The sequence below is a fragment of the Macrobrachium rosenbergii genome, chromosome 32 (genome assembly GCF_040412425.1).
Source record: "Macrobrachium rosenbergii isolate ZJJX-2024 chromosome 32, ASM4041242v1, whole genome shotgun sequence".
Lineage (NCBI taxonomy): Eukaryota > Metazoa > Arthropoda > Malacostraca > Decapoda > Palaemonidae > Macrobrachium > Macrobrachium rosenbergii.
In genome coordinates, this window is record NC_089772.1 from 13,352,096 (window position 1) to 13,377,083 (window position 24,988).

The window sequence follows — 24,988 nt, forward strand, 5'->3', positions numbered from 1 at the left end:
GTCCTGACCGGTTTCGACTTTATTTCCAAGCCATTGACGTCAATGGCTTGGAAATAAAGTCGAAACCGGTCAGGACCTACACCCCGTTTCTTATTTTTCACCTGTGGTAATGTGATATATATATATATATATATATATATATATATATATATATATATATATATATGTACACACATATACACACATACACAAACAAGCACATTCAATCCGCCTGTCACTTGCATTTGGACATACCAACGTTCCTCAGAAAACAACACAAAGAGAGAAGGTAGAGAAACGTATCAAAATATAATTGTAGACGCTTCCGTATGCGTAGTGCGTGGAAGAGAACCTCTGCCTCGAATATTAACCGAAGCTTCAGCGAAAGTGTTTCTGAAGGAATCCGTCATGAAGGAATGCGCAATAATACTCTTGCTTTCGTAGCAAAGAGCGCGCAGATGCGTGGTCAGATAAATGTACACTGTAGATATACAGATTCATCCTGTCCTGAAACGGAAAACTGCAGTATCTGCAAAATTTTCGAAATTGAGGTATGCCACCTACTGGGCTCGCGAAACACTAATACGCAAGTTACTGCAGTTTCAGAATGATTCTTCAATGCTTTTCTCGAGTATTTAGGGGGGCCCATTTGCAGTATCTGCAATATCAATAGTAAGGCAAGGGAGTATCTACCATTTTTCTCATTCTTGTATTTTTGCAGATACTGCAGTCTTCCATCTTAAGGCAGTATACGTCAAGGTGGCATCATAAATGCTAAGGCTATCGTCACCAAATAGATAGATAGAAAGTATGGGTTGAGGGCACATCTGCTCTTCTGAATGACGGTCGCCTCTAAAATATCGTGTTCCTTTGGGTTTTGTAATCCTTCGTTAAGTGAATCAGTGTTCAAATAAAGTCATATTTAGTCTTTTTACGGGAACTATTTGTAAGAGCTTCTTTGAATTTCCTCCTACTTATGTACACGCTGGATTTGTACATTCGTCTCAACCAAAAAAATGACAAACACTTGCATTGATTAGACTGAAATGGAGCAATTTCAAATACGCCTCCTGTGAAAATTATACATTAACTAAGAAACAAACGAATGGTGAGATGAAATATTCAATCACGATTAAACAATAATTTGCTGTCAAAGATATGAAAATGCATACAAGGACACCCTCCCCCCACCCCTCACCACACATCACTCATTCAACACACCATCAAAGACCAACTTTTTTTTTTTTTAAAGCAGATTCACAAATCAAGGTTATAGCAGAGGACAGACTTCATTCATATTCATCGACCATATTTCAATTCAAACGCCCGTCATGGTCCAGTGATGGGATCACATGGCCACGGCGGGAAACTATGTGGCTGCAAATTTGGCACCCAAGATTAATGGCAGCGTTACACTGAATTGTAATTACTGTACACTATCATTTTCAAGTGTGAAAATTATTGCCTTGTTCCAGAGTTCTCTCTCTCTCTCTCTGTCTCTCTCATACTGTTCCGTCATTTCCCGAGAGCCCTTCACCAGGGCTACATACTCTTTCTTTTAGGTGATGGAATGGGCTGTTTACGGAACTGCCCAAGTTCCTCAAGATATTCGAATGCTTCACCCTTTCGCCAAGCTCCGTTCTCTGTGAAGAGTTCAGGGTCCTTTTTCCAGAGAGGCGGTTCAGGATTGCAATGTCGCCGTAACAAGAGTTGCTGCTGGTGTGTCAATAGACCTTGGTGTGCTAGCAATGTCGCTCGTCGATAAGACAGACGTAACGGGAAAGGGGGGGGGGGGGAAGGGAGGTTTCTTTGCACAATGTTAATAAGCATGGCTAGCCTTCTCGCTACCCTATTTGTGGTTAATATAGCTTATGGGTCGTTTTCGCTGTTATTATTATCAACAATATCCTGACGTAGTGAATGGTCAAGACTGTCTATTCTATGGAATGCGGTCTTGGTTGATCTTCAAATAATATAGAATTTAGGCCAAAGGCCAGGCGCTGGGATCTACGAAGTCATTCAGCGCCTGAAATCTCTGAAGAAATAGCTACAGAGAAACGATACGGCATTCACATTTGCCATTCTTCCCTTCCTCTCTCGGTTGAAAAACGATTCGCAAAGCAACGAAACGATTTCTGGCGAACATGAATCATCACGACCTCATCACACACCGTGGCAACTTTTCTCCTATCGATTTCGAAACACCTGACACGGGGCAGCGAGGGGGGTACGTGTGTCTGGAGGAGGAGGAGGAGTTCTGGAAAAAAGAAAGTATTGCAAGAAGAGAGCAATGCAGTTCCTTGTGGCTTGCATTACAGGTTATTAAAGTTCATTGCGCTCTGGGCTCTTTCTCTTTCTCTCTCTCTCTCTGAATGTTTCATCTGTCAGAGGCTGTGAGACAAAATGCCTGATCATGAAACATTTGTCAGAGGCTGTATGACAAAATGCTTGATCGTGTGAGAGTCTAACCTGATGCCGTGGAAAGTAAGAAAAGCCCATCACGGTTACGGGATCAAGAAATGTGTTGCTTGTTGACTAATACATCGATGAATGAGCTTATATCCTAATTGAGAAGGGACTGACCCACCAATCATCAAGAATCATTGCCAGCAGTCTTTGACGTCCAGAATTAGCAAAGAACTCCATATTTTGTAAATGAATGGTGTGACAGAATGAACAAACAGGTTGACCTTTCAGTTCCCGACTCCAGCATGATATTTGTGAGAATGTGAAGTTAACGGTGAGGCCGCGAGACTGGAGGGGGCCAAGGGGCCAAGCAACCAAGTTCTCGGGACCGGGGCCAAAAATAGAACAAAGAAGGGAGTCTCTACGACATAGTTGGAGTGAATGGAAATTGTGAATGTAAATTGGAAGTAAAAGCACAGCAGCCAAGTATTAGAACTGGGTGTGAATAGTCTTCACACGACAAATCTGAAGGAGTTGGATCAGAGGTGTGCTTGCAACACGTTACGGGTATGCCCAGCTTCCATGGGGTACACGTAGACAGGACCATGACTTTTCTCTCCAGGAAATATTAACAAATCTGCATGGTTCAGCTTGTGAATACTCTGACGTGGTTGTGAAAGTGCAAATTATATGAAATAGGAAAATACAGATATAAAGGAAATACGACAAACTTTTATCTTCAAAATGAAGGCGTCTACATGTCGAATGTAAATGTTATCAAGACGATTTTATTTGTGAGTGGTTGGCACGGGTAGAGGAAGGCAAATATGGCTGAACCGATCACTTTGGTCTGCCTACATTATTCAATAGATTTTTAAATATAAAAATATCGCCTATTCCACTGAATCTTTTTTAAAGAGAGAGAGAGAGAGAGAGAGAGAGAGAGAGAGAGAGAGAGAGAGAGAGAGAGAGAGAGAGAGAGAGAGAGAGAGAGAGAAGTTTACAATATTCTTGAGCTGGTCTCGATTTTATTATTCATCATGACCAGTCAGCAACAATATCCATATCTTAATTAAATTAGAAATTCGGCTGCCAACATCTGCTATATCCAGGAGGACAGATATATTAGTGACCATCTAGTTGGACTGAAGCATGAATCCTACTTTTCGTCCAGGATTATATCGTTTTGTTTGGTATATTCGAGAAGGTTAATCTCATAAGCAACATATTTTTCCTCTGTCATCTACAATTCCGCTAAAACACCTACTGACTGGCTTGATATCAGCTGAAACTTTCTCTCTGACTGATGAGATTAAGATCTCAATTACATATTTTGTCCAGGGTGTATCATCTAAATTTTATAAGGTTTGATATCTTAAGGTTATGTATGGAAACGTATGTAACAGACATCTTCGTTGTCTTCTGACTGAACAGAGGCCTACTTCACTCCACACAACGTGAGAAAAATTTGACTTTTAATTCCTGACGCACCTAAGCGCACTGAAGGGTGTTCTCAATTCCAATATTTTTCAGGGGACCCAGAAAAAAAAGTAAAGACGTACCAGGATAAAAAATAGAGGATGGCAAGGAGAGGGTAGGCTGTGAATAGTAAATGAGAGGTGAAAGGGAGATTGCTAGAGGACCGGACATAGAATAGGGCCATTTAAGGGCTCGGTGAAGTTGGTCATTTGTATTTGTCCTTGATCCTCTGAAGGTCAAACATCCAGTGAACTATGGTTCGTGTGTAAAGGAACATGGAGTATTGAATATAGAGTTTAGGCCAAAGGCCAAGAGATGGGACCTATGAGGTCATTTAGCGCTTGAAGGGAAATTCAGAAGAGGTATGTTTCAAAGGTGTGACGGGAGGAAAACCTCGTAGTTATATAATTGTTAGGAGAGGGTGGATAGCAAGATGGATGAAAGATAATATAATTGGAGGTACAGTAAAAGGAATGAAAGGGGTTCGTGTGTTAAGGGTCCTGGGGTAACCAAAATGTAAGTACACTCGGGTAACAATCTTCTTCCTTGGTATGTTGACGCGTGTGTGCGAGGTCATCGGGAAACGCCGCGCTTGGGGCCATTGACTTTGTTGCACCTTTAGTCTGTGGCTATATTTAGCCGAGGCAGAACACTGGCGTGTTTCCTCTCACGTTGAACTTTACCCTCCCTCTCTTTTCACCTCATCCGCTTTTACTCCGTCAGCATATCAGCTCATTTAAATTTCAACTTATTTCAAGAGTTTTTACTTAGTCATTCCCTCTTGCAAGTATTTTTTTATTTTTTTTTTTTTTGAGTAACCAGGCAGGCCAACACTTTCATTCTTATCAAGGATATTTTATTTTTATTCGCTCATATGTCAACACGAGTGACTTAGCTCCTACGCTCTCTTTTCTTATAATGGGTAGGTGGCTTTGATGCTCAGTTTCAGAAGTGAAATATAACTCTTTTGACCTCCATCATCAGGAATATCCAGTCTTGCTGGAAACATCAAACTGTAAATGTGCAGAATTGTCTGCATCTTCTCGTAAAAGTAAAGTGAACGGCAATCGAATGGAAAAAAGCGACGAATGAAAGGTCTGAGGTGGATGACATCATGGGCGAGGGAGGATCCGCCCCAAAAAGGTTGGAAAAAGTAGGAAAACAAACGAAATCACAAGAGCCTGGAGAGAAGAGGGGTCCGTGTTCTCTCTAAGCTTACTCTTTCTGATCTCTGTATCAACATTTTCTTGACCTCTCTGTGATTTCAGTTGTTTCTTAAGACAATTCACTTCATTAACTAATTTCATATCGTTAAAAGTAAAGAATTTTTGGTAGTTTTTCGGAAGGCTCCAGCCAGCCATTTTTGCATGGAAAACCATTTTGGGTTTTTCATGCAAAAATGTCTAAGAAATGATAGAGCACTAAAAGAACCTAAAAACCCAACGTAACCTAGGGGTGTTTACTGGTTACCATATTGCCCTATTGGCTATGATGGGGCGGTTGGGGGCCGTATGGTCTTACCTTATAAGTCGCAATTTGATTAATTTTTTCCTCTCTTATTAAGTATTTGCGCAGGTTATGTATTGAGATTTTTTTTTTATTTTGATGTGTTTTACCCAAGAAAAATATAAATTGTAATGTGGGAGGTGGCTGGAGTCTTCCGAAAAATAACCAAATTTTTTCCACCCGAGAGTCAGACCTGGATTTGGGTCATACGTGAAAGGATATCAGTCCTAATACATGACTGAAACACAATCCTTCGACAAAGCCTCTTGACTTGCCAACGATATTGTTGTAAAAACAGAACGAACCTACTTGAATATTCACCCCCAAAAAACTTGAAGTAATCAAGCCAAAGTTTTTTTTTTTTTTTTGAAATGCGGCATAAGCAAAGGATATCAACATATTTTGAATGCTAGGGTGGTATTTTCGATTTTAAGTGTTACGTATATGTATGCAGATCAAAGAATATGACCTTTACCAAACACCGACTGAGAAAAATATGAAAATTAGTAACAAAAACCCAAAGAATGAAATTATGTTCATTACAAAAAAATACTGCTATCCAGCACGATGTCATGCTACTAATGACGCACTGAGAGGAAGAACCAAGGAAGAAAAAGTCATGAATTTGTGCTTACTCGCTTGTTGGTCGAAAAGAAATGATCCATTTTTAATTTACAAAATATTATCTGAAGGAAGACCGAAGTGTGGAATAAAAGGTGTCCTGAAAAATGGAATTATGACCCTCAAAAAAAAAAAAAAAAAAAAAAAAAAAAAAAAAAAAGTCCGTGAGAATATGATAAAATGTCATCATTAAGACAGTACCTTGAATAACTCGCTGAACGAGAGAGGATATTATCGCATTCAATTCTCTTTTATCAGGTATAAAAAATGTCACCAGATGAAACTTCACTGGAAATGTCGATCGGGACGAATATCATGCTTGATTTCGGAAGGAATAAAACGAGAGAGAGAGAGAGAGAGAGAGAGAGAGAGAGAGAGAGAGAGAGAGAGAGAGAGAGAGAGAGAGAGAGTTTGAGTCTTGAGTTTTATAGAAATGCTTAGCTTTAGGGCAATCGTGTTCTTCGGTAGTTCCTCATTCTAGCCAGACCTTCCGGGTACGGTCGGCCATCCATTCACATAAGCGACATTTTCACAGTTAAAAGATTATACAGAGCACAGACCACAAAGCAAGCGGCGCAGTCTCTTGTTGAGTGTCAACCATACCAAAGGTAAGACGCATGCACAAATGCGGTGTTTGTGTGTGTGTGTGAGAGAGAGAGAGAGAGAGAGAGAGAGAGAGAGAGAGAGAGAGAGAGAGAGAGAGAGAGAGAGAGAGAGTGGGTCAACCATACCAAAGGTAAGACGCATGCACAAATACAGTGTTTGTGAGAGAGAGAGAGAGAGAGAGAGAGAGAGAGAGAGAGAGAGAGAGAGAGAGAGAGAGAGAGAGAGAGAGTTTCAACCATACCAAAGTTAAGACGCATGCACAAATATAGCACGTGTGTGTGTGTGTACAAATACAGCACGAGAGAGAGAGAGAGAGAGAGAGAGAGAGAGAGAGAGAGAGAGAGAGAGAGCGTGTCAACCCCACCAAAGGTAAGACGCATGCACAAATACAGCGTTTGAGAGAGAGAGAGAGAGAGAGAGAGAGAGAGAGAGAGAGAGAGAGAGAGAGAGAGAGAGACGCAGGTTGGTTTGCAGGTCAGCCAACACTAGGAGAACTTGTCTCTTTTAACTCTTTCTCTTTCCCCAATAACTTCCGTGTGGGGTTACAAAAAAAAAAACAGAGAAAGAAAGACAAAAAAAAAGAAAAAAACTCGTTCTGCCCAGGAGCAAGATCGACCCAGCCAACTCGCAACATACTTTTTTTCCCCCCTTACAGGATGAGAGTCCACATGGCGGGTCACTGAGTTGTTCCCGTCACTGTGTACTCATCCTGAAGTGTATGAAATGCGAGATTACGGTGCCCTGGCAGTGATAGTCCTTCAGCCTACTTTGTGATAAATATGCGACACACGCGCACCGAACCGCCCCCACCTCCCCCGCCCCGAGGATTTCCTGTGCGGGGCTCCTATAACTCCCTCAGTCTCACTTTCACTAGCGGACGTGACCAGCCTGTCCACACCGCAGGCTAGGCGAAGCAACCGTTTTCTCTGGGCCTATCTCAACACGTCATCTACTTCTTCGGCTTTCAGATCAAAATAGAACACCCCAACTTTAAAGTAATATAAAAAAAAAAGACTCTTGTATCATTATTCTACGACTGTTTATCAATGATGAAAGTTAACAGACAGATATGAATACATAAACGGCATTCATAAAAACCAAGTATTTAATTTAAAATAAATACTAGACGACAATGAAGAGAGAATTTAAAATATTGGCTACGGAAGCAAATGGCTTTCGCAACGACATACCGGGAAATCATCTTACTTTTACTGAGGCAAGTCACACGCCTTCTTTCTCGCCTCCTGAGCGAGCGCAATAATGAGGTCCTTCATGCATATGTTCTCTTCAGTGCTGTAGTTCCGTTTAGTGAAATGATACATGATCTCACTTCTAAACACACACACACAATTATATATCTAAGCATGTATATATGTATGTGTATGTATATATATATATATATATATATATATATATATATATATATATATATATATATATATATATATATATATATATATAGAGAGAGAGAGAGAGAGAGAGAGAGAGAGAGAGAGAGAGAGAGAGAGAGAGAGAGAGAGAGAGAGACGCACGTACAACAATCATAATTAAGTGACCATATATAAATCACAAAAGTGTTCCAGAAAACCTCGGAGGCGCATATGCGCGCGAGAGAAAAATTAGCGGTACCTGTAAATAATGCGCATGTTCAGAAAAGGTAGAAATTCCACAACTGTTGCCCTGTTGTGTAATCTCTCTCTCTCTCTCTCTCTCTCTCTCTCTCTCTCTCTCTCTCTCTCTCTGAATAATAATGAAACAGAGATAGGAATAAATTTTTTTCAATATGAATATATGTGTAAAATCTACACACAAAAGTCTCGTAATTATTTTCTTCTATTTCACCTTACGGAAATCTGACATTAATTCTTAACTCTTCTTTCGATTCATTTTGCTTTATTCCTCTCTTTTTCATTACCCTCTTTTGCTCGTGTTCTTAATTTCCATTGCATGATAGCAAAAAAATAAAATGGTATTTGTTTTTGTTTGATAACTTGATCAATTGAGAGAGAGAGAGAGAGAGAATATCTTCGTCTTACAATCACGGCAATCTACACCGGGGCAAGGAAAAGTTGAAAGCAAATCTTCACGAAAAAAAAGCTTAAGAAAGTTTCCCAAAAAGCGAAGAGGTGAAATTGGGTATCCCGAGAGAGAAGTGGGCCAAGGCTATCTTGTACGGAGTCTTTCTGTATGAGAAAGACGATGACTAAGCTAGTTGCGCGCTGCCTTCTAAAGTATGATCGGAGGATAACGGACTCAAGACCCGGGGGAGAAAGGGTTCAGATTGAGAGACAAACGTAGAGAAAGCAAAGTTAAGTCATTTACAGCTATCTGTTATGACGGACGGTTCATAATGTTCGTGGCGATGTTTGTATTTAAGGGCGCGTTGCCCAGTCGAAATGTACTCTACTGAAAATACTTCATCATTACGAAAGAGAGAAATGATTCTTCAGTGATTTTCTCATAAGAATGATTCTAAACGCTCCGGCATAACGAAAGGGAAAATTAACAGAGCAAGAAGAGACCTAATTCCGACCGGATATGTTTCTTTCTCTCTCTCTCTCTCTTTACATACATTATTTTCCTGCACATGATTAATGGTATATATCCAAGTGACTCAGCATTTTAGAAGGAGATTATATGCCCTCTTGTTTGACGACAAGACGCTACATCTGGACCCTCGCTGGCAACGCAGCTTCCTCCATTCTTTTGTGAAGTATTGCCTACGTAATTTAACTATCACTCTAATAACAGTCGTAGTGCTCGTAAGAATTATGGTTATAATAATGGCTGACATTCATTGCTATTTGTTTGATTCAAATCAAAATTATTTGAAGGTAATCATTGTTATATTCATTCATCATGAGCTACATCTCAAGCATCCACGTATGTAAACTTCATCAGTAGCCAGTTGACTCTTTTTAGTTTGTTATCATCACTGTTACTATCATTATTACTACTCAACACTCATAAGTGTCCCCACTGTTAGAGCTGATTTTTATTACACCCTGGCATTTTCCCCGAAACTAAGAGCACTTATTTCTATAAAAAAAATTTTTTTTTTATGCTGTTACAAACTCGATTTTGCTGCGGACAAACCTAAACTCTAAAGAGATAAGGTAGGAGGCAAAAAAAAAAAAAAAAAAAAAAAAAAAAAAAAAAAAGTTTCACTACGCAGTAAAAAAATAATAATAAAAAAAGAGTAAAAATCCAAAAGTGAAATTTTCCTCTGAAGGAAATTCCGTCTGAGGTGAATGGAGAGAGGAAGAAGAATTCCTCCTCAGAAATGTTTACTGACCTATTCGTTCCAACCACTCCGTTTACGTGGTCCCTCCTCTCTAAAAATGGAATTGAGAGAGAGAGAGAGAGAGAGAGTCTCTCCTCTCTCTAAAAATGACATTGAGAGAGAGAGAGAGAGAGAGAGAGAGAGAACGGAGTCCCTCCTCTCTCTAAAAATGACATTGAGAGAGAGAGAGAGAGAGAGAGAGAGAGAGAGAGAGAGAGAGAGAGAGAGAGAGAGAGAGAGAGAGCAAACACGACGATGAGGAATACTGTTTTTCGGTGACGTTGCAGAAAATGTCCGAGACCATTTTGAGCAATGGATGAAAAGAAGAAGAAGAAGAAGGAGAAGAAGAAGAAGTAGAAGAAGAAGAAGAAGAAGAAGAGGAAAAAGAAGAGGAAGGAACTGGATCAGCTAACACATCTCGAAGTGACAAAAAAAAAAAAAAAAAAAAAAAAAGAAAGACGAAAATCCAAAAGCAAAAAAATAAAACCGCTTTCTCTGCGCGCATGAACATGATCGCGACTTTTTTTTTTTTTTTTTTTGAGAATTCTACAACGTGTGAGAGTTTCCAGATAATGTCAGCGTACAGTTTTCGTGATTTGAATTAAAAGCTAAAGAGAGAGAGAGAGAGAGAGAGAGAGAGAGAGAGAGAGAAACACTTTTGATGGTGCCGACTACCGTTATCAGCATTCTGAAGGATCATGCAATAATGCTAAATATCTCATATTGATTAAACACACACTCTCTCTCTTAGTATCTATCTATATATACACACACATATATATATACATATATATATATATATATATATATATATATATATATATATATATATATATATATATATATCACGAAGTTTAAGAGCACTATACTGATATGTAACTCTTCTGAATATTAAGCAGAAGTAAAATGGGGAAAACGCGTGCATGAGATGAAAGACAATTTTTTAGATAAACAGCTATGAATGTAGAGTGTAAGACCACCGTTTTGAGACAGTTACTGAGAGAGATCACCCGTCTTGCAAGCCTAAGCGCTTTTCCGGTTTTAACATCAAGATCACTACTTCAGACCCTGTTAAAATTCCCAGAAAACAGGCAAGAGTTGCGTACTACAGTTTGGGTCTTGGCTCTGTAACGTGTCAATCTTCCTCAGAGATAATGATGGCAAAGTGTGGAAATATTGCTGGTGCTAAAGTAAGTAGTTTTCTGATCACATTGATAGTACCTGCCTTACTTTTTCTACCACTTTCACCATTCTAACACATTCCAGGTAATCTCCGCGTCTGGGCAAAATCATGGACACGAACTCAATTTTTTTTTTTATTGCATCTTTAGCAAAATATGTCAATGTTATAGAACTGAAATAAAAATTATTTCACATTACTCAAGAGTCTAACTTTAGTCCACACCGTGGTTCCTTTCAAGGGTACATTTAGGAGAATTTAATTTTCTGCGTCCTGACGTCTAACTCGGCTACATCGTAGAGCTTTATATAAGTGAGAGATGGGCTGAAGATGCAAATAGATAAAGCTGTTTGAGTGTAATGCGATTTCTTCGGTATGTGATTATCGTTTTGTCAGTCTCTGCTGCAATAAAAATCAAGAAAACAAATGCGCCGAAGTTTTCCGTACAGCCGCGGCCCATGAAAGCCAGGGCCCGGTGGTGGCGTGATGCACGATCATGACTAACTTTAACCTTAAATAAAATCAAAACTACTGAGGCTAGAGGGCTGTAATTTGGTATGTTTGATAATTGGAGGGCGGATGATCAACATACCAATTTGCAGCCCTCTTCCCTCAGTAGTTTTTAAGATCTGAGGGCGGATAGCAAAAGTGCGGCCGGACAGACAAAGCCATCTCAACAGTTTTCTTTCACAGAAAACTATAAGCAACAATTACGGATAAGTACTAGCAGTAAAAATATCCAAATTTCTCGCCTCTACATTAAGGAAGCACTAAAAGGTGGTGTTTACATACATATTAATTAATATATACACATCAATTAGTTGTTGTTAACAGAATGAAAATGAAGTAATTCCAGAATAACGGTGCATGAAAAGGGACTTTAAACATTCAAGTAATACCGCCGTGCACAAGATTTTATAACGATTCTATTTTTTATTATTATTTTTTTTTTTTTGCTGGCAATAACATACGTTTTCCCAAAGTAGCAAGAAGAAGCAAAGGGGAAAAAAAAGAGTAAATAGATATCAGGACATAACAATTACAATGCAATGACAGAAACAGAACAAAAATGAGAAAAAATATATATATATGTACAGGCCATTTCATATCTTTTTATAATTGCTGACATAACAATTGTTAATTTCGTAGTACAAAGTAATCATAGCATATAAAAGCAAGACCCAAAATAAAAATAAATATGTAAGTGGATGAAACGGCTAGTGTAGTGGAAGTTTTAAAGCATACACACACACGTGTATATATATATGTATATACATATATATATATATATATATATATATATATATATATATATATATATATATATATATATATATATATATATATATATTTCTGACTCTCGCTGTGGCTTGTGTGAAGGAATTGCTGATGCCCTGAACTCTCACTGGAAAATACCGGGTTCGCTCCCGATGTAAGTTAGGAATTTATTTCTGTGAAACACGTTCTCAAGTGTTCAATTCCATATAGTATATATATATATATATATATATATATATATATATATATATATATATACATACTGTATATATATATATATATATATATATATATATATATATATATATATATATATATATATATATTATATATATATATATATACTGTATATATATATATATATATATATATATATATATATATATATCTATATATATATATATATATATATATATATATATATATATATATATATATATATATATATATATATATACATATGTAATCAAAGCAGCTTCAGACAAAATGGTTAAGCGTAGGTTGATGCCTCGCAATGAGAACAGAAAGAAACCCAGAGAAGTACAAGCATCATCAACTCGTGAAGTGAGATCTTACATGACCATGAAAAACGTGACATTAGCCCACAATCTTCGTCATGGGTCAAGATGAAGGTAGAACGCCGTGAGCACCCTTCCATGGCACTGTCATTCGACGAGAAACTCATAAAATGAGGGAGAAAAAAAAAAAAAAAAAAAAGTAAAAAATGGGTCCAAGTTCCTTCGGCGTAATCGAGTTTTCTGTAGAGCCGCTACAGCGTATGACCAAGCCATCGAAAATAGATCTATCTTTTGATGGTCTCGGTATAATGCTGTATGACCCGCGGCCAATGAAACCTTAACCACGGCCCGGTGGTGGCCTATCCTATATCATTGGCACAGGCACGATTATAGCTAAATTTAACCTTAAATAACATGAAAACTACCGAGGCTAGAGGACGGCAATTCGGTATGTGTGATAATTGGAGGGTGGATGATCAACTACCAATTTGCAGCTCTCTAGCCTCAGTAGTTTTTAAGATCTGAGGGCGGACAGAAGAAGTGCGGACAGGACGGACAGGCAAAGACCACACAATAGTTTTCTTTTCAAGAAAACTAAAAAGGAGGGGCCGGATAGCGGACAAGGACAAATGAAAGTAGATGCTGTCAGCTATGCTCAAAGCTAAGATAACCGTTTCTCGTGCCTGAAACGTCAAGCCTAACATTTATCTCTGTCTGGAGATGCCGAAGAATAATGACTGACTGTGAGATATTTGGTGTCACAGAGAGAGAGAGAGAGAGAGAGAGAGAGAGAGAGAGAGAGAGAGAGAGAGAGAGAGAGAGAGAGAGAAACTTACGACAAAAGAATCCGAAATAAAATATATAGCACATTATACACCAAGGAAGCTGCAAGTCACCGAAGGGTCAATTGGAGAAAACACGACCGTCACCAAATGCGTCGGGTTTTCATCTTGAAGACAAGAGAAAACGACTCCCAGATTCGCTTCATCGTCATCGTGAAATCAAAATCGCAACACTCAGCTGGGGTCACTTTCCGTACGGAAGAGATTAACCATTTTTCGAGAAAGTTTAACTCTAATCAAACTAGTAACAAGGGACACTGAAAATGACTGAATTGAACTGAATAGAGAATTAAGGCCAATGGCCAAGCACTGGGACCTATGAGGTCATTCGGCGCTGAAATGAAAATGACAGTAAAAGGTTTGAAGGGGTGGAGAGTGAGATGGAAGAGAATATGAAAGGAGCTACAGTAAAGGGAACGAAAGGGGTTGCAGCTAGGGGACCAAGGCACGCTGCAAAGAACCTTAAGTAATGCGTACAGTGCACCGCATGAGGTGCACTGACGGGGCACTGAGAATGACGACCATGTCCAGCAGAAGATTCTGGCAGGCACAACCTTTGTTGATGGCGCTGAATGCGTCTTTTATCCAACATTGAAGGCGGAACTTGGTTTTAATTTAATTTTAGATTAAGGACATTTAGCCCAGACCATTCGTTTCAGTTTTATGCGACACTCCCGAGTTACGATTGCAGTAAAGAAGTTACTTTGAGTAGCAAAGTACGTTGCTTATCTTAAAATGAAAGCATTTATTTTTTGTAACGTATGACAATAACTGTTCGCTCCCCTCCCTTTGACTGTCAACCGCGTTTTTCTCTTTTTGAGTCCGATAATCTATTCAGTCTTTGCGCACAGATCATCAGTCTAATTGCGACAAGTTCTCATCGGGGTACTGAATTCTGTTTCTATCATCTGTGGTTGTTGCTCAATCCTCTTTGACGTTCCAAACTACTTTCACTCATCATCTAGAAAAAAAAAATCGCCACAGTTCGAGTTACAAACCAGTTTGCCCTAGATTGCGAATCCCTGCAATTTCTTCCTAATCACTGGCACATCTTGAGCGACCATACCTCCTCATTCTTCAAACCATAAGCTAATCCCTTCTCTGAAAACACCTGATACATGCCGAGTCGAAAGATTTTCTTTCAAGTTAGACATTGGCCGGGCCAATAAGCGCTAACCGTTCTCGGAAATGATTTCTTTCACTATTCTGTCTACTAGTTTTCACTGCTTCCTCTGACTGTCTATAAAAGAGTCTTGAAATTCACCCTGAATAAGGGTGTTGGGTAAATGTTATGTAAGTGGGAATGTGCATTATACGGTGTATAATAAATACGCACGTGTAAGTATATATGTATACATATGTTTGCATAACGACCCGCCCACAAAAAAAATGTTATGTGAAGGAAAATGAATATATAAAGCTCTATTGCATTTGAGAGTGCCCAGCGAACAGCACACTATGGAGTTCTTTTATTATGGAGGGGTGACAGCCATATCTGCCACGGTATCTAGTTATGGTTTCGTCTTGACGAGCTTGCAGGCAGGTCATACCGGATAGCAAGCACTTGATTAGACAACCGAGGAACACTAAATCACATCATGTGACGGATTGTTATGCCAGACTTGAATAAAAAATGATGAACTGCTGCACAAAACGCAAGAAGGCAAACACATAAGAATGTATATATATATATATATATATATATATATATATATATATATATATATATATATATCCTCATGTGTTTGCCTGTGTACATATATACTGTATAAATATGTACATATATATATACACACACATACTGTATATCGAGCCAGTCAGAGCGGATGGGGGGAAAGTTTCGCTGCTGTGAGAAAGGCCGATCTTTGGACAACTTTTTTTAATTGGTGAAACTGAATGCAAAAAGTTGGCGCGGTGGGTGTAGCGAGCAATTTGCTCCCGCTGGACGGGCCTTCTGCTGATCCCCATTCATCAACCTCCCCACTTGCTCTCCCTTCCCCCCGCCCTGCTCTTACTACATATTTGCTACTCCCCCAAAACTCCGGCGGAGGAGGAAGTTAGCGGATGCGAGTAGGACCCTTTCGTAAACCCCCTCTTGAGAGTTTCTGGATCTCTTTGGACGCTGTCATTTTCCTTATCGTTTTCATGAACCAACTGAACTGAATTGGACTGGATGTAGAATTTAGGCCACAGGCCAAGCACTGGGACCTATGAGGTCATTCAGCGCTGGAACGGAAACTGACAGTAAAAGGTTTGGAAGGTGTGACAGGAGGAAAACCTCAAAGCAGTTGCACTATGCATCAATTGTTAGGAGAGGCTGGAAAGCAAGCTGGAAGGAAGAGAATATGAAAGGAGGTACAGTAAAAGGATCGAGAGGGGTTGCAGCTAGGGGCCGAGGAGACGCTGCAAAGAGCTCCAAGTAAAGCCTACAGTGCACCGCATGAGGTGCACTGACGGCCCTACCCCCTACGGGGTTTTCATTAACCAAAGAAAGCATTTTCGTTATTGTTATTGATATTGACGAGACTGCAGTCAAAGTCTTATAAATAACTGGGGAAAAATGACAATCAAGCGGAGCAGTTTTCTATCCTTAAAGGTTTAACCATAATGATATATGATTTGGAGAGCAAAAAAATCTTTGGGTAAAAACATTTTAAGCATTGAATAGATAAAGCGTTCTAAAGTGATAAATCCCTCATCTATTCTTTGATCGACGAAACAAAACTATCTATCAATGAAGATCAACTATTCAATCAATCTATAAAGAATAAACACTATGGCCAAGAGAACACAAGAATTTACGGAGGAATTTGATTATCGAAGCAGACAAAATATGGCTGAACGGATTAGAAACCTGCCTAACAGGAAACAATAGTCCACCGATGAATTTCTTTTCTCAAACTAAGCTAACTTCTTTTTCCTTTCATGAAGAAAGGATCAAGCCGAGGAACAGATGTCAGGGCGTAAATTTAGGAAGAGAGCCTTGAACCAACTCAGTACAGCAAATGAAGAACCTGAACACATTAAGTTATTTTCTTCAGTCTGGGGAGATTAAGTTCCACGAGGAGAAAACTTCAAGCAGCAATTCAGAAGTGCCACTGCTTCATACGCACACAAACCCACATACGCATGTATACTCTTCAGACTGCAAACTGCTGCCAGGCAACACATTGAACGAAGTCATTCCTATCCGGCAACAAGGCCCTGGAAATTTACTGTTTAGTTCCTGTAAAAGTTCGTTAAGGCCTTTAGAATCTGCAGGGTAACCTAAAAAAAAACTTGAGAGCATTGAAGGAAGAATCTAGTTTTGACTAAACCCAATTCAGACAGCTGTAAAAAAAACTCATGATTGATATTCCGCTCTAGGTAAAGGTGGAAGAAAGGGCTTCATAAAAAGCTGTTCTTGCTAACCGAAACCAGTTGAGGCACGGGGCAAAATTAGACAGTGTGTGTGTGTTTGAGAGAGAGAGAGAGAGAGAGAGAGAGAGAGAGAGAGAGAGAGAGTCGCGTATTTCATAAGACCCTCCTAAAACCAACCGGTCCCACACATTAAATGACTGAACTTAGATAGTGATTCCACAGCAACCGCAGCTTAGCCTAACCCCGTGCTCTTTCCTGTTTTTGGCCTGACTTTTAACCATTCTCCATAGTCTGTGGACGCTTTGCCCTGACTTTTAACCATTCTCCATAGTCTGTGGACACTTTGCCCTGACTTTTAGCCATTCTCCATAGTGTGTGGACGCTTTGCCCTGACTTTTAGCCATTCTCCATAGTCTGTGGACGCTTTGCCCTGACTTTAACCATTCTCCACAGTCTGTGGACGCTTTGCCCTGACTTTTAGCCATTCTCCATAGTCTGTGGACACTCTGCCCTGACTTTTAGCCATTCTCCATAGCCTATGGACACTTTGCCCTGACTTTTAACCATTCTCCATAGTCTGTGGACGCTTTGCCCTGACTTTTAGCCATTCTCCATAGCCTGTGGACACTTTGCCCTGACTTTTAACCATTCTCCATAGTCTATGGACACGAAGACTTCGACAGCCACACTTAACTTTCATCAGAGCCTTTTCATTTTTCAGCTGTCGTCGGAGCGAGGTGTTCATGAATCGTATCTGGACAAGTGAGCTTCTCTTGTGTCCACTAAGGGATAAAACAATTCAAATTACGACTGATTAGTTTTTCTTTGATCGCCGTCAATGTCTTTCAGATAAGGAAACGCCTTATGCTTTGTATTGGAAAATGCCCTGAGTTTTGTATAAAAAAAAAATGCTTCCAGTTTTATGTAAGAAAACTACCTTAATTTTGTATATAAGAAAATTCCGTGTTCTGTCAAAATAAATTCCCTGTATTTTGCAAAAAATAAGTGTTTCTTTTAACGGTAATCTCGCATTTCACGATGAACACTCGAACACGTTTCAAATGTAACAGGCGATTTCTCTCTTTTTTTTTTTTTTTAATTCTCTTTTTCTTGTATTAAGAAACCGAGAGTTTTCCTTACCTGCATAAAAAAAATGAAAGTTGTAAAGAAACTCACGCCTAAGGTGGCAAAAACTTAATTATAACGTGCGAAACACTGCTAGCCGTTGGAGTTAATGTTAAACATGCTATCAGTTTACAACAATTCTGGCAAGTTGGACTTTTATTCAGTTACTTTTTTATTTCATTCATTTTTCAAACTATGAATTCAAGGGCGTAAAGATGACGATGATTCCGTTCGACCACAGAGACTCTCACCGGATCTAGCCCAGAGCGCCTGAGTCACAAAGCTGTGGGTCAGAACACGAAAAAGCAACGAGTACTGGATATAGAGAGGCTTGGCAAGGCGGAATATTTCTACTCTCTGGAAGGTGGAAAAGGAGAAGAATCGAACACATACAAAGTAGTGGAAAAGTATTCATTTTTTTCGTCTCTGCGCTGTTCTGGTAGAGTGCTTCCTCGCTGCCGTGACTTCAGAAGCAGCCGGAAGAAAAGTACGCAAGCAAAGTAACGAAATAGAAAGCAGAAGGTCTCGCGTAGTAAAGGCAACGCAAAAATCAGAAAACGCGAGAGATACAAAAACCAGCTTTTGACAAATCCGAGCAATTTCTCTAGCAGTAGAGCAGTAGGTCACTCATCAAAGAATGCTCAGAAAAACTTGATTTGTCAATAGCTTGTTTTTTTTCTCAACTCTCGCTCTCCCTCACACTCATTCTGAACCAGCTTTCTCTCTCTCTCTCTCTCTCTCTCTCTCTCTCTCTCTCTCTCTCTCTCTCTCTCTCACACAAACGCATACAATTTTGGTTGTCCAAAAGCGCCTGGAATAACAAAAAGAAACTCTATAAGAGAGATTGACAAAAATGGCTTTTACTCGTTCCTTCTGTTTTCCATGCCACGTGGTTTCTAGGGCAGCTTAGAAAATGCATTCCTCTTAGGAGTAAGTAAACACAACATCAATGTCCACCAATAATAATTTGAAAATACGCAGCATTGTTGTACAACATCTACTCTAAACAGACACAGAGCTATACACGCACACACACTCATACATTAATACATACATACATACATACATACATACATATATATATATATATATATATATATATATATATATATATATATATATATATATATATATATATATATATATATATATATATATATATATATATATATATATATATATATATATATATATATATATATTTGACATGAACGAATAAATGGTCAATAGGTATCAAATGCCTGTATTTCGTGCTCGATACAAATATGGTCAGATTTTATGGCAGACTGAACTCAACTGAACCAGACGGATGTTCCTTTTTTTTTTTTTTTTACGTCATGGACCTCCATTGGCAAACTTCATCCGCAGAAGGAACGTCCAAGTGGCCAAGATGACTGCGGATCATGATAGCTCTCGTTAGCCGCCCAGGGGCCACGAGACCTTTTTAGGAACCCGCGAGATAATTGCCTAGTTTCCAGAGGAACCTGAATTGGGCGAATCTAGTCGTCCCGCGAAAGTAGTTTCTGCACAGGTGCGCTCCTCACCTGTTGAGCTATCCTAATGCAAGCCAATGTACACCTTCTACCTGTGGAGATTAATATTCGCCACGTTCTACTGGCAAAATGTTTGTATGTATGAGTGAATTATTTTTACGGCATAATTTATATTTGAGAAAAAATATATCATCACCTCAAGTTGAGAGAAATATGACGGAATTGTCGTAACGCAGAGCACTAGTTGAGCCGAGAGGAATACAAATATTAATTAGGGGCAACAGTGCATGACAGCTGGTGTTTCATAACCAGACGAAAAGCCGTAAAACATTCTCGGAACCGTCCTAACAATCTCTAGTTTAACTCGTCTCTCATACACGTACAATAAAACAATGCCCAAATGAAATGAACTGCTGACAGTTAGGATACCTGAAGCGGTCATGTTAAAAGAGAAATTCTACAGAAAAAAAGGGGTCCTCTGAGGGGGGGTAGGGAGGGGGGGAAGAAAACTACTGAACTCCAAGAGAAAGTACGACAGTCATAAATTCAGAGAAGCTAATCCGGAAGGAAATAAATGAGGAGATACTGCCGGGATATATATATATATATATATATATATATATATATATATATATATATATATATATATATATATATATATATATAAAAGTATGTAAGTATGTAAGTGTCACAATGGACACATGTACACTTTATATATATGTATATACAAACACAATACATATACATACATATGTGTATATATATATATATATATATATATATATATATATATATATATATATATATATATATATATATATATATATATATAGAGAGAGAGAGAGAGAGAGAGAGAGAGAGAGAGAGAGAGAGAGAGAGAGAGAGAGAGAGAGAGAGAGTAAGCAGTCGAAGACGCCACCCATTCTGCAATCTGAGGTTATTTATTTATTCTTTTTTTTATTTTTTGTCTTTCAGCTGGGAAGAAAAATGTGCTATATCAGTCCCCGCTTTCATCATACGGATCATTTCACTGAACCGGTTGTCTTGCAAAACATTCATTATTTTTATTTTTTTTTTTATCATTCAGCTTGGCGTACAGTGAAGAATGCGACCAGACTTCGGCAGTTATACACGTACATATTATTTATGAAAGAGTATACATTCAAACACAGGCATATACATACACTTCTGTTTTACTGAGTTGATCATGTCATTGTCATTTCTCTCTCTCTCTCTCTCTCTCTCTCTCTCTCTCTCCCTGTCATCCCAACACTGTGCGATGACTGTCAGAATTTTGTGTTAATCAGTTCCTACCGCTAATAATCAAAGGGACTTCGAGGAAAACGTCACATTAATTATATATTTAGAAGCTTTAGTCTGCAAATGAATTGTGATATTTCCACTCACTTCCTCTCCAGTGGAGTGGGTAAATATAGTGCATTTCCTGTGGACTGTAGCCGGATGAGGAAATACCATTTATTCCCCCGAGAAACACCATTACTCTTCTGCCTCAATCTCTGGTGTTAAAAAAATCTCTTAAATTATGTATGCAATGATCTGTCAACGCGCCGGCTGAGTTCCACAAGAGCGGAACTTCTTGAAACATTTAAAACAGGCACCGAATGTGCTCTCTTTTCACGCAATGGGTAAATACTGTCATGGCTGAAGTGATCTCGAAGCAATCTTATAGAGCGGTAATAAAAGTAACTGACCTACATACATTCTCAGCATACTGATTTGTTGGCAAAATAAGATTATTGTCTTGTCGACCGAAAAAAAACTGGTTTTAACGAGGAAATGGCAAAAGCAAACACAGACATAATAATATTTAAACACTGATTTCATAATGCTTGTTACGGACGCTCGTGCGCAAAGAAGCATTTGTAATGATGGCATACAAAACTGTTACGCCTCTGATTTGTGCTCTTAGCTAAAGAGCCAACGATAACATCTTTTTTTCTTATCTTTAAATGTCTAGAAGCTTCAGCACTGTGTTTCACCACCCAAACATGAATGAAAGAATTTTCAGGAAATAATAACAACGATAACAGTTATCATGACAGCATTGTGCTGCTACGGGCTTTCTTAAAAAGCACAAGGTTATGAAACAGTGACTGTCATGAACAGGAAATAAGACACTTGTCATTTTCAGTGATAGCAAAACGGTTCGCATCCAACTTCGACATTCTTCGAAGATTATAAATAACGAACTTTTTACACACACTTACTATATATATATATATATATATATATATATATATATATATATATATATATATATATATATATATATATATATATAGACAAAATCCACGTAGGAAAATTAAACAATGGAGTACTGCAAGGCCTTTCGACTTCTTGTCCAATACTTAGCTAGGTAAAGGACAAGAAATCGAAAGGCCTTGCAGTACTCCATTGTTTCTCTTTCCTTCGTGGATTTTGTCTTTATTTATATATTCATCATGTTCCATACTTTCGTGATTCAGTTATATATACGTGTATGTATGTATATATATAGAGAGAGAAAGAGGTCGTTTTTCTTCATCTGAACGCAAAATTCAGATTCATAAGGAGTCAATAACGTAGTGCAGTTTGGGGTGAATAAAAACGTTCTTTTCAGATAAGCGAAGAAACGTCAGCTTGAAACGTTTACAAAGACAAACCGGCATCTCTTTCGAAGCTTAGAGAAAAGTGAAAAGAGCCTTCCGAGGGAGAAGTAGCACTCTGAACCCCATAATCAAGTTAACTGTTCTCGCTGGGGCTGGTTTGTTTCGAGATTGCCCAGGGGAGGGCGTATACATGGTCTAGTGATCTCAAATTTCTTGTCACAATTGCAACGTGGGTGACATCTGGAACTCGTCCTCAGTGCTCATGACGATTGTCAGTGATGTGAATTAATAGTCTACCTGCCAGTAATACTACGAACAGTTAGATACATTTGCAAAAGTTGATTACTGAAGCATGGCTGAGTTCTGAGCATAGTGCTTTTTTTTGTATTGCGTAAATGCAAGCTTCCGTACATTCAAGAAGTAAGTAAGTATAGCTTAGTTTTACCAGACCACTGAGCTGATTAACAGCTCTCCTAGGGCTGGCCCGAAGGATTAGACTTATTTTACGTGGCTAAGAACCAATTGGTTACTTAGCAACGGGACCTACAGCTTATTGTGGAATCCGAACCACATTATAGCGAGAAATGAATTTCTATCACCAGAAATAAATTCCTCTAACTCTTCATCAGCCGGCGGCGGGAATCGAACTCCGGCCCATCGAATGACGGTCTGAAGCTCAACCAACTCGGCCAACAAAGGGCTCGTACATTCAAGAATAACAACAATGATCACTTATTCTTAAAAAAAAAGTACACAGAATCTCATAGGGTGTAACTATTCACTTGCAACCAGCTCATGTTTGTACGCTCGACATTCACACCGATTCATACAATTACAACACTTTCACAGAACGGCGTACGGGGAACCGCGCAATCTTCACTAGGTTCGATGCCGTTCAACTGAACGAAAGCTGAGGGCATCGCAGAAATGACCTGACAGCTCACGAAGTACGGAAACCTTTCGGTTGACCTTCGATTCTCTCTGCTGTAACACACATTGACGGCGATGTTCAGTTACTGTTTATCAGCACATTTTCAAGAGTCACATTTAGATCTCAGCTGACATGACACATAATTTTGTCTCCGATAAGTACAGAATAAATATCACAGCTGTAATGGCGCATTATAGTACAAATGACACGTAACGAAGTATCAAGTCCAGTATCTGGGGAAAACTCAGACCCACGTGATTGCGATATGGCGTCCTTACACTGATCGGGGGAGTCGGGCGCGAGAGGTCAATACCCTCCTGTGGTCCTGAGTGATCCAGGCACTCCGAGACCTGGGCGCAATCCTCGCATCGAACGAAACAACTCCTGCTCTCTTTAACATCTGTAAACGTGTCTTACCTTCAGCATGGTGACGGCGGGAGCTCAAGTGGTCGTCGGAGCGAAGAGTTGTGACGCGAACGCGCGCTTCCTCCGAACTTCTTCTCGACCCGTTGTAGTAAAGATTCTTCCTCGTTCACCAAGGAGAGGAATCGGTCGGGAGGACAAGTTGAAGAGCCACCAAGTAGGAGATGCGGCCTCGACGGCTGCAGCAGACTGATAGCGAGAATCAGCCACCCTCGACGCCCTAGCACCGATACCACTGTCAGGAAAGTAAAAGTTAGAGAGGGGAGGTTCCAGGGGACCGGTCGCCCGGTTGGGTCGGGGCACTGGCCCGACTTTCAAACACGGATGCCTCGCATTCATTGGTTATGCCTCCTTTCGAGCCAATATGCCAGTTGCAATAGCTAATATCAAGTGTTTTACATGCGACCAGCGCCGAACTCGGCTATTTTCTACACTGACAACTTTTTTTTTTTCTCTCTCTCTCTCTCTTTCTATCAAGACATATGGTATGTGAGTTGGCCATGGCGGCCTCCACTCTCACTCCGCGACACAAACGGAATTAGTCCTTCCAGAAGCATATCCCACGATCCTCTTCTACAGAATGGGATCAGCGCTTTGAATAAGTTTGTATAAAACCAGAAACCGCTTTGGTAAAAAGATCATTCTTGACAAGTAAACATATCCCCATACGAAAACATATAAATACATTATTTCAACGCCCTCATCAAACTAAGTCATTTCTAGTACGGTAATATAATCAATTATGAAATTCCACATTTGCCACTGAAGAATTAATTACCAAAAGCTGTCAGACTGTTCGAAAATCTTGATTCCGTGTTGTGTCACTCGTACAATCCACAATAAGCTAATCACTGTTCACTAACCTTCTAGACCGGAAGTGACAATTCACTTTCCATGTTGGAATTTTCCTCCAGCATTTAAGAAAGCAAACTTATCTACTTTCATTTTCAAGATGAATTTATGTACTGAGCTGAAATGAATACAGAATTTAGGCTAAAAAGGCCAAGTACTGGGACTTATGAGGTCTGAAAGGTGTAACAGGAGGAAAATCTCAAAGCAGTTGCATTTTGAATCAATTGTTAGGAGAGGGTGGAAAATAAGACGGAAGAGAATATGAAAGGAGGTACAGTAAAAAGGAACGAAAGGGGTTGCAGCTAGGGGCCTAAGGAAGGCACGCTGCAAAGAACCTTAGGTAATGCCTACAGTGCGCCGCGCGAGTTGCACTGACGGCACTACCCCACAACGGGGATGGATTTATGTAAGACACTGTTCTGAACTTTCTTTAATTTTCAGTGTATTTAGACTGTCATTTGTTTCATGCGGGGATTACAACTGAACTTTCTGCTTCC

At 39.4% G+C, this 24,988-nt stretch overlaps 1 protein-coding gene across 1 annotated transcript in view; it reads right to left on the reverse strand.

The window, feature by feature from the left end:
• The window catches only part of LOC136855723 (pro-resilin-like), a 36,014-nt gene extending 12,164 nt beyond the window's left edge, over positions 1-23,850 (reverse strand). Inside the window, exon 1 of the mRNA XM_067133062.1 lies at positions 23,634-23,850. Coding sequence (XP_066989163.1) covers positions 23,634-23,642 — 9 coding nt within the window. The 5' untranslated portion in view covers positions 23,643-23,850. The remainder of the gene's footprint in view (positions 1-23,633) is intronic.
• Between the last annotated feature and the right edge of the window lie 1,138 nt (positions 23,851-24,988).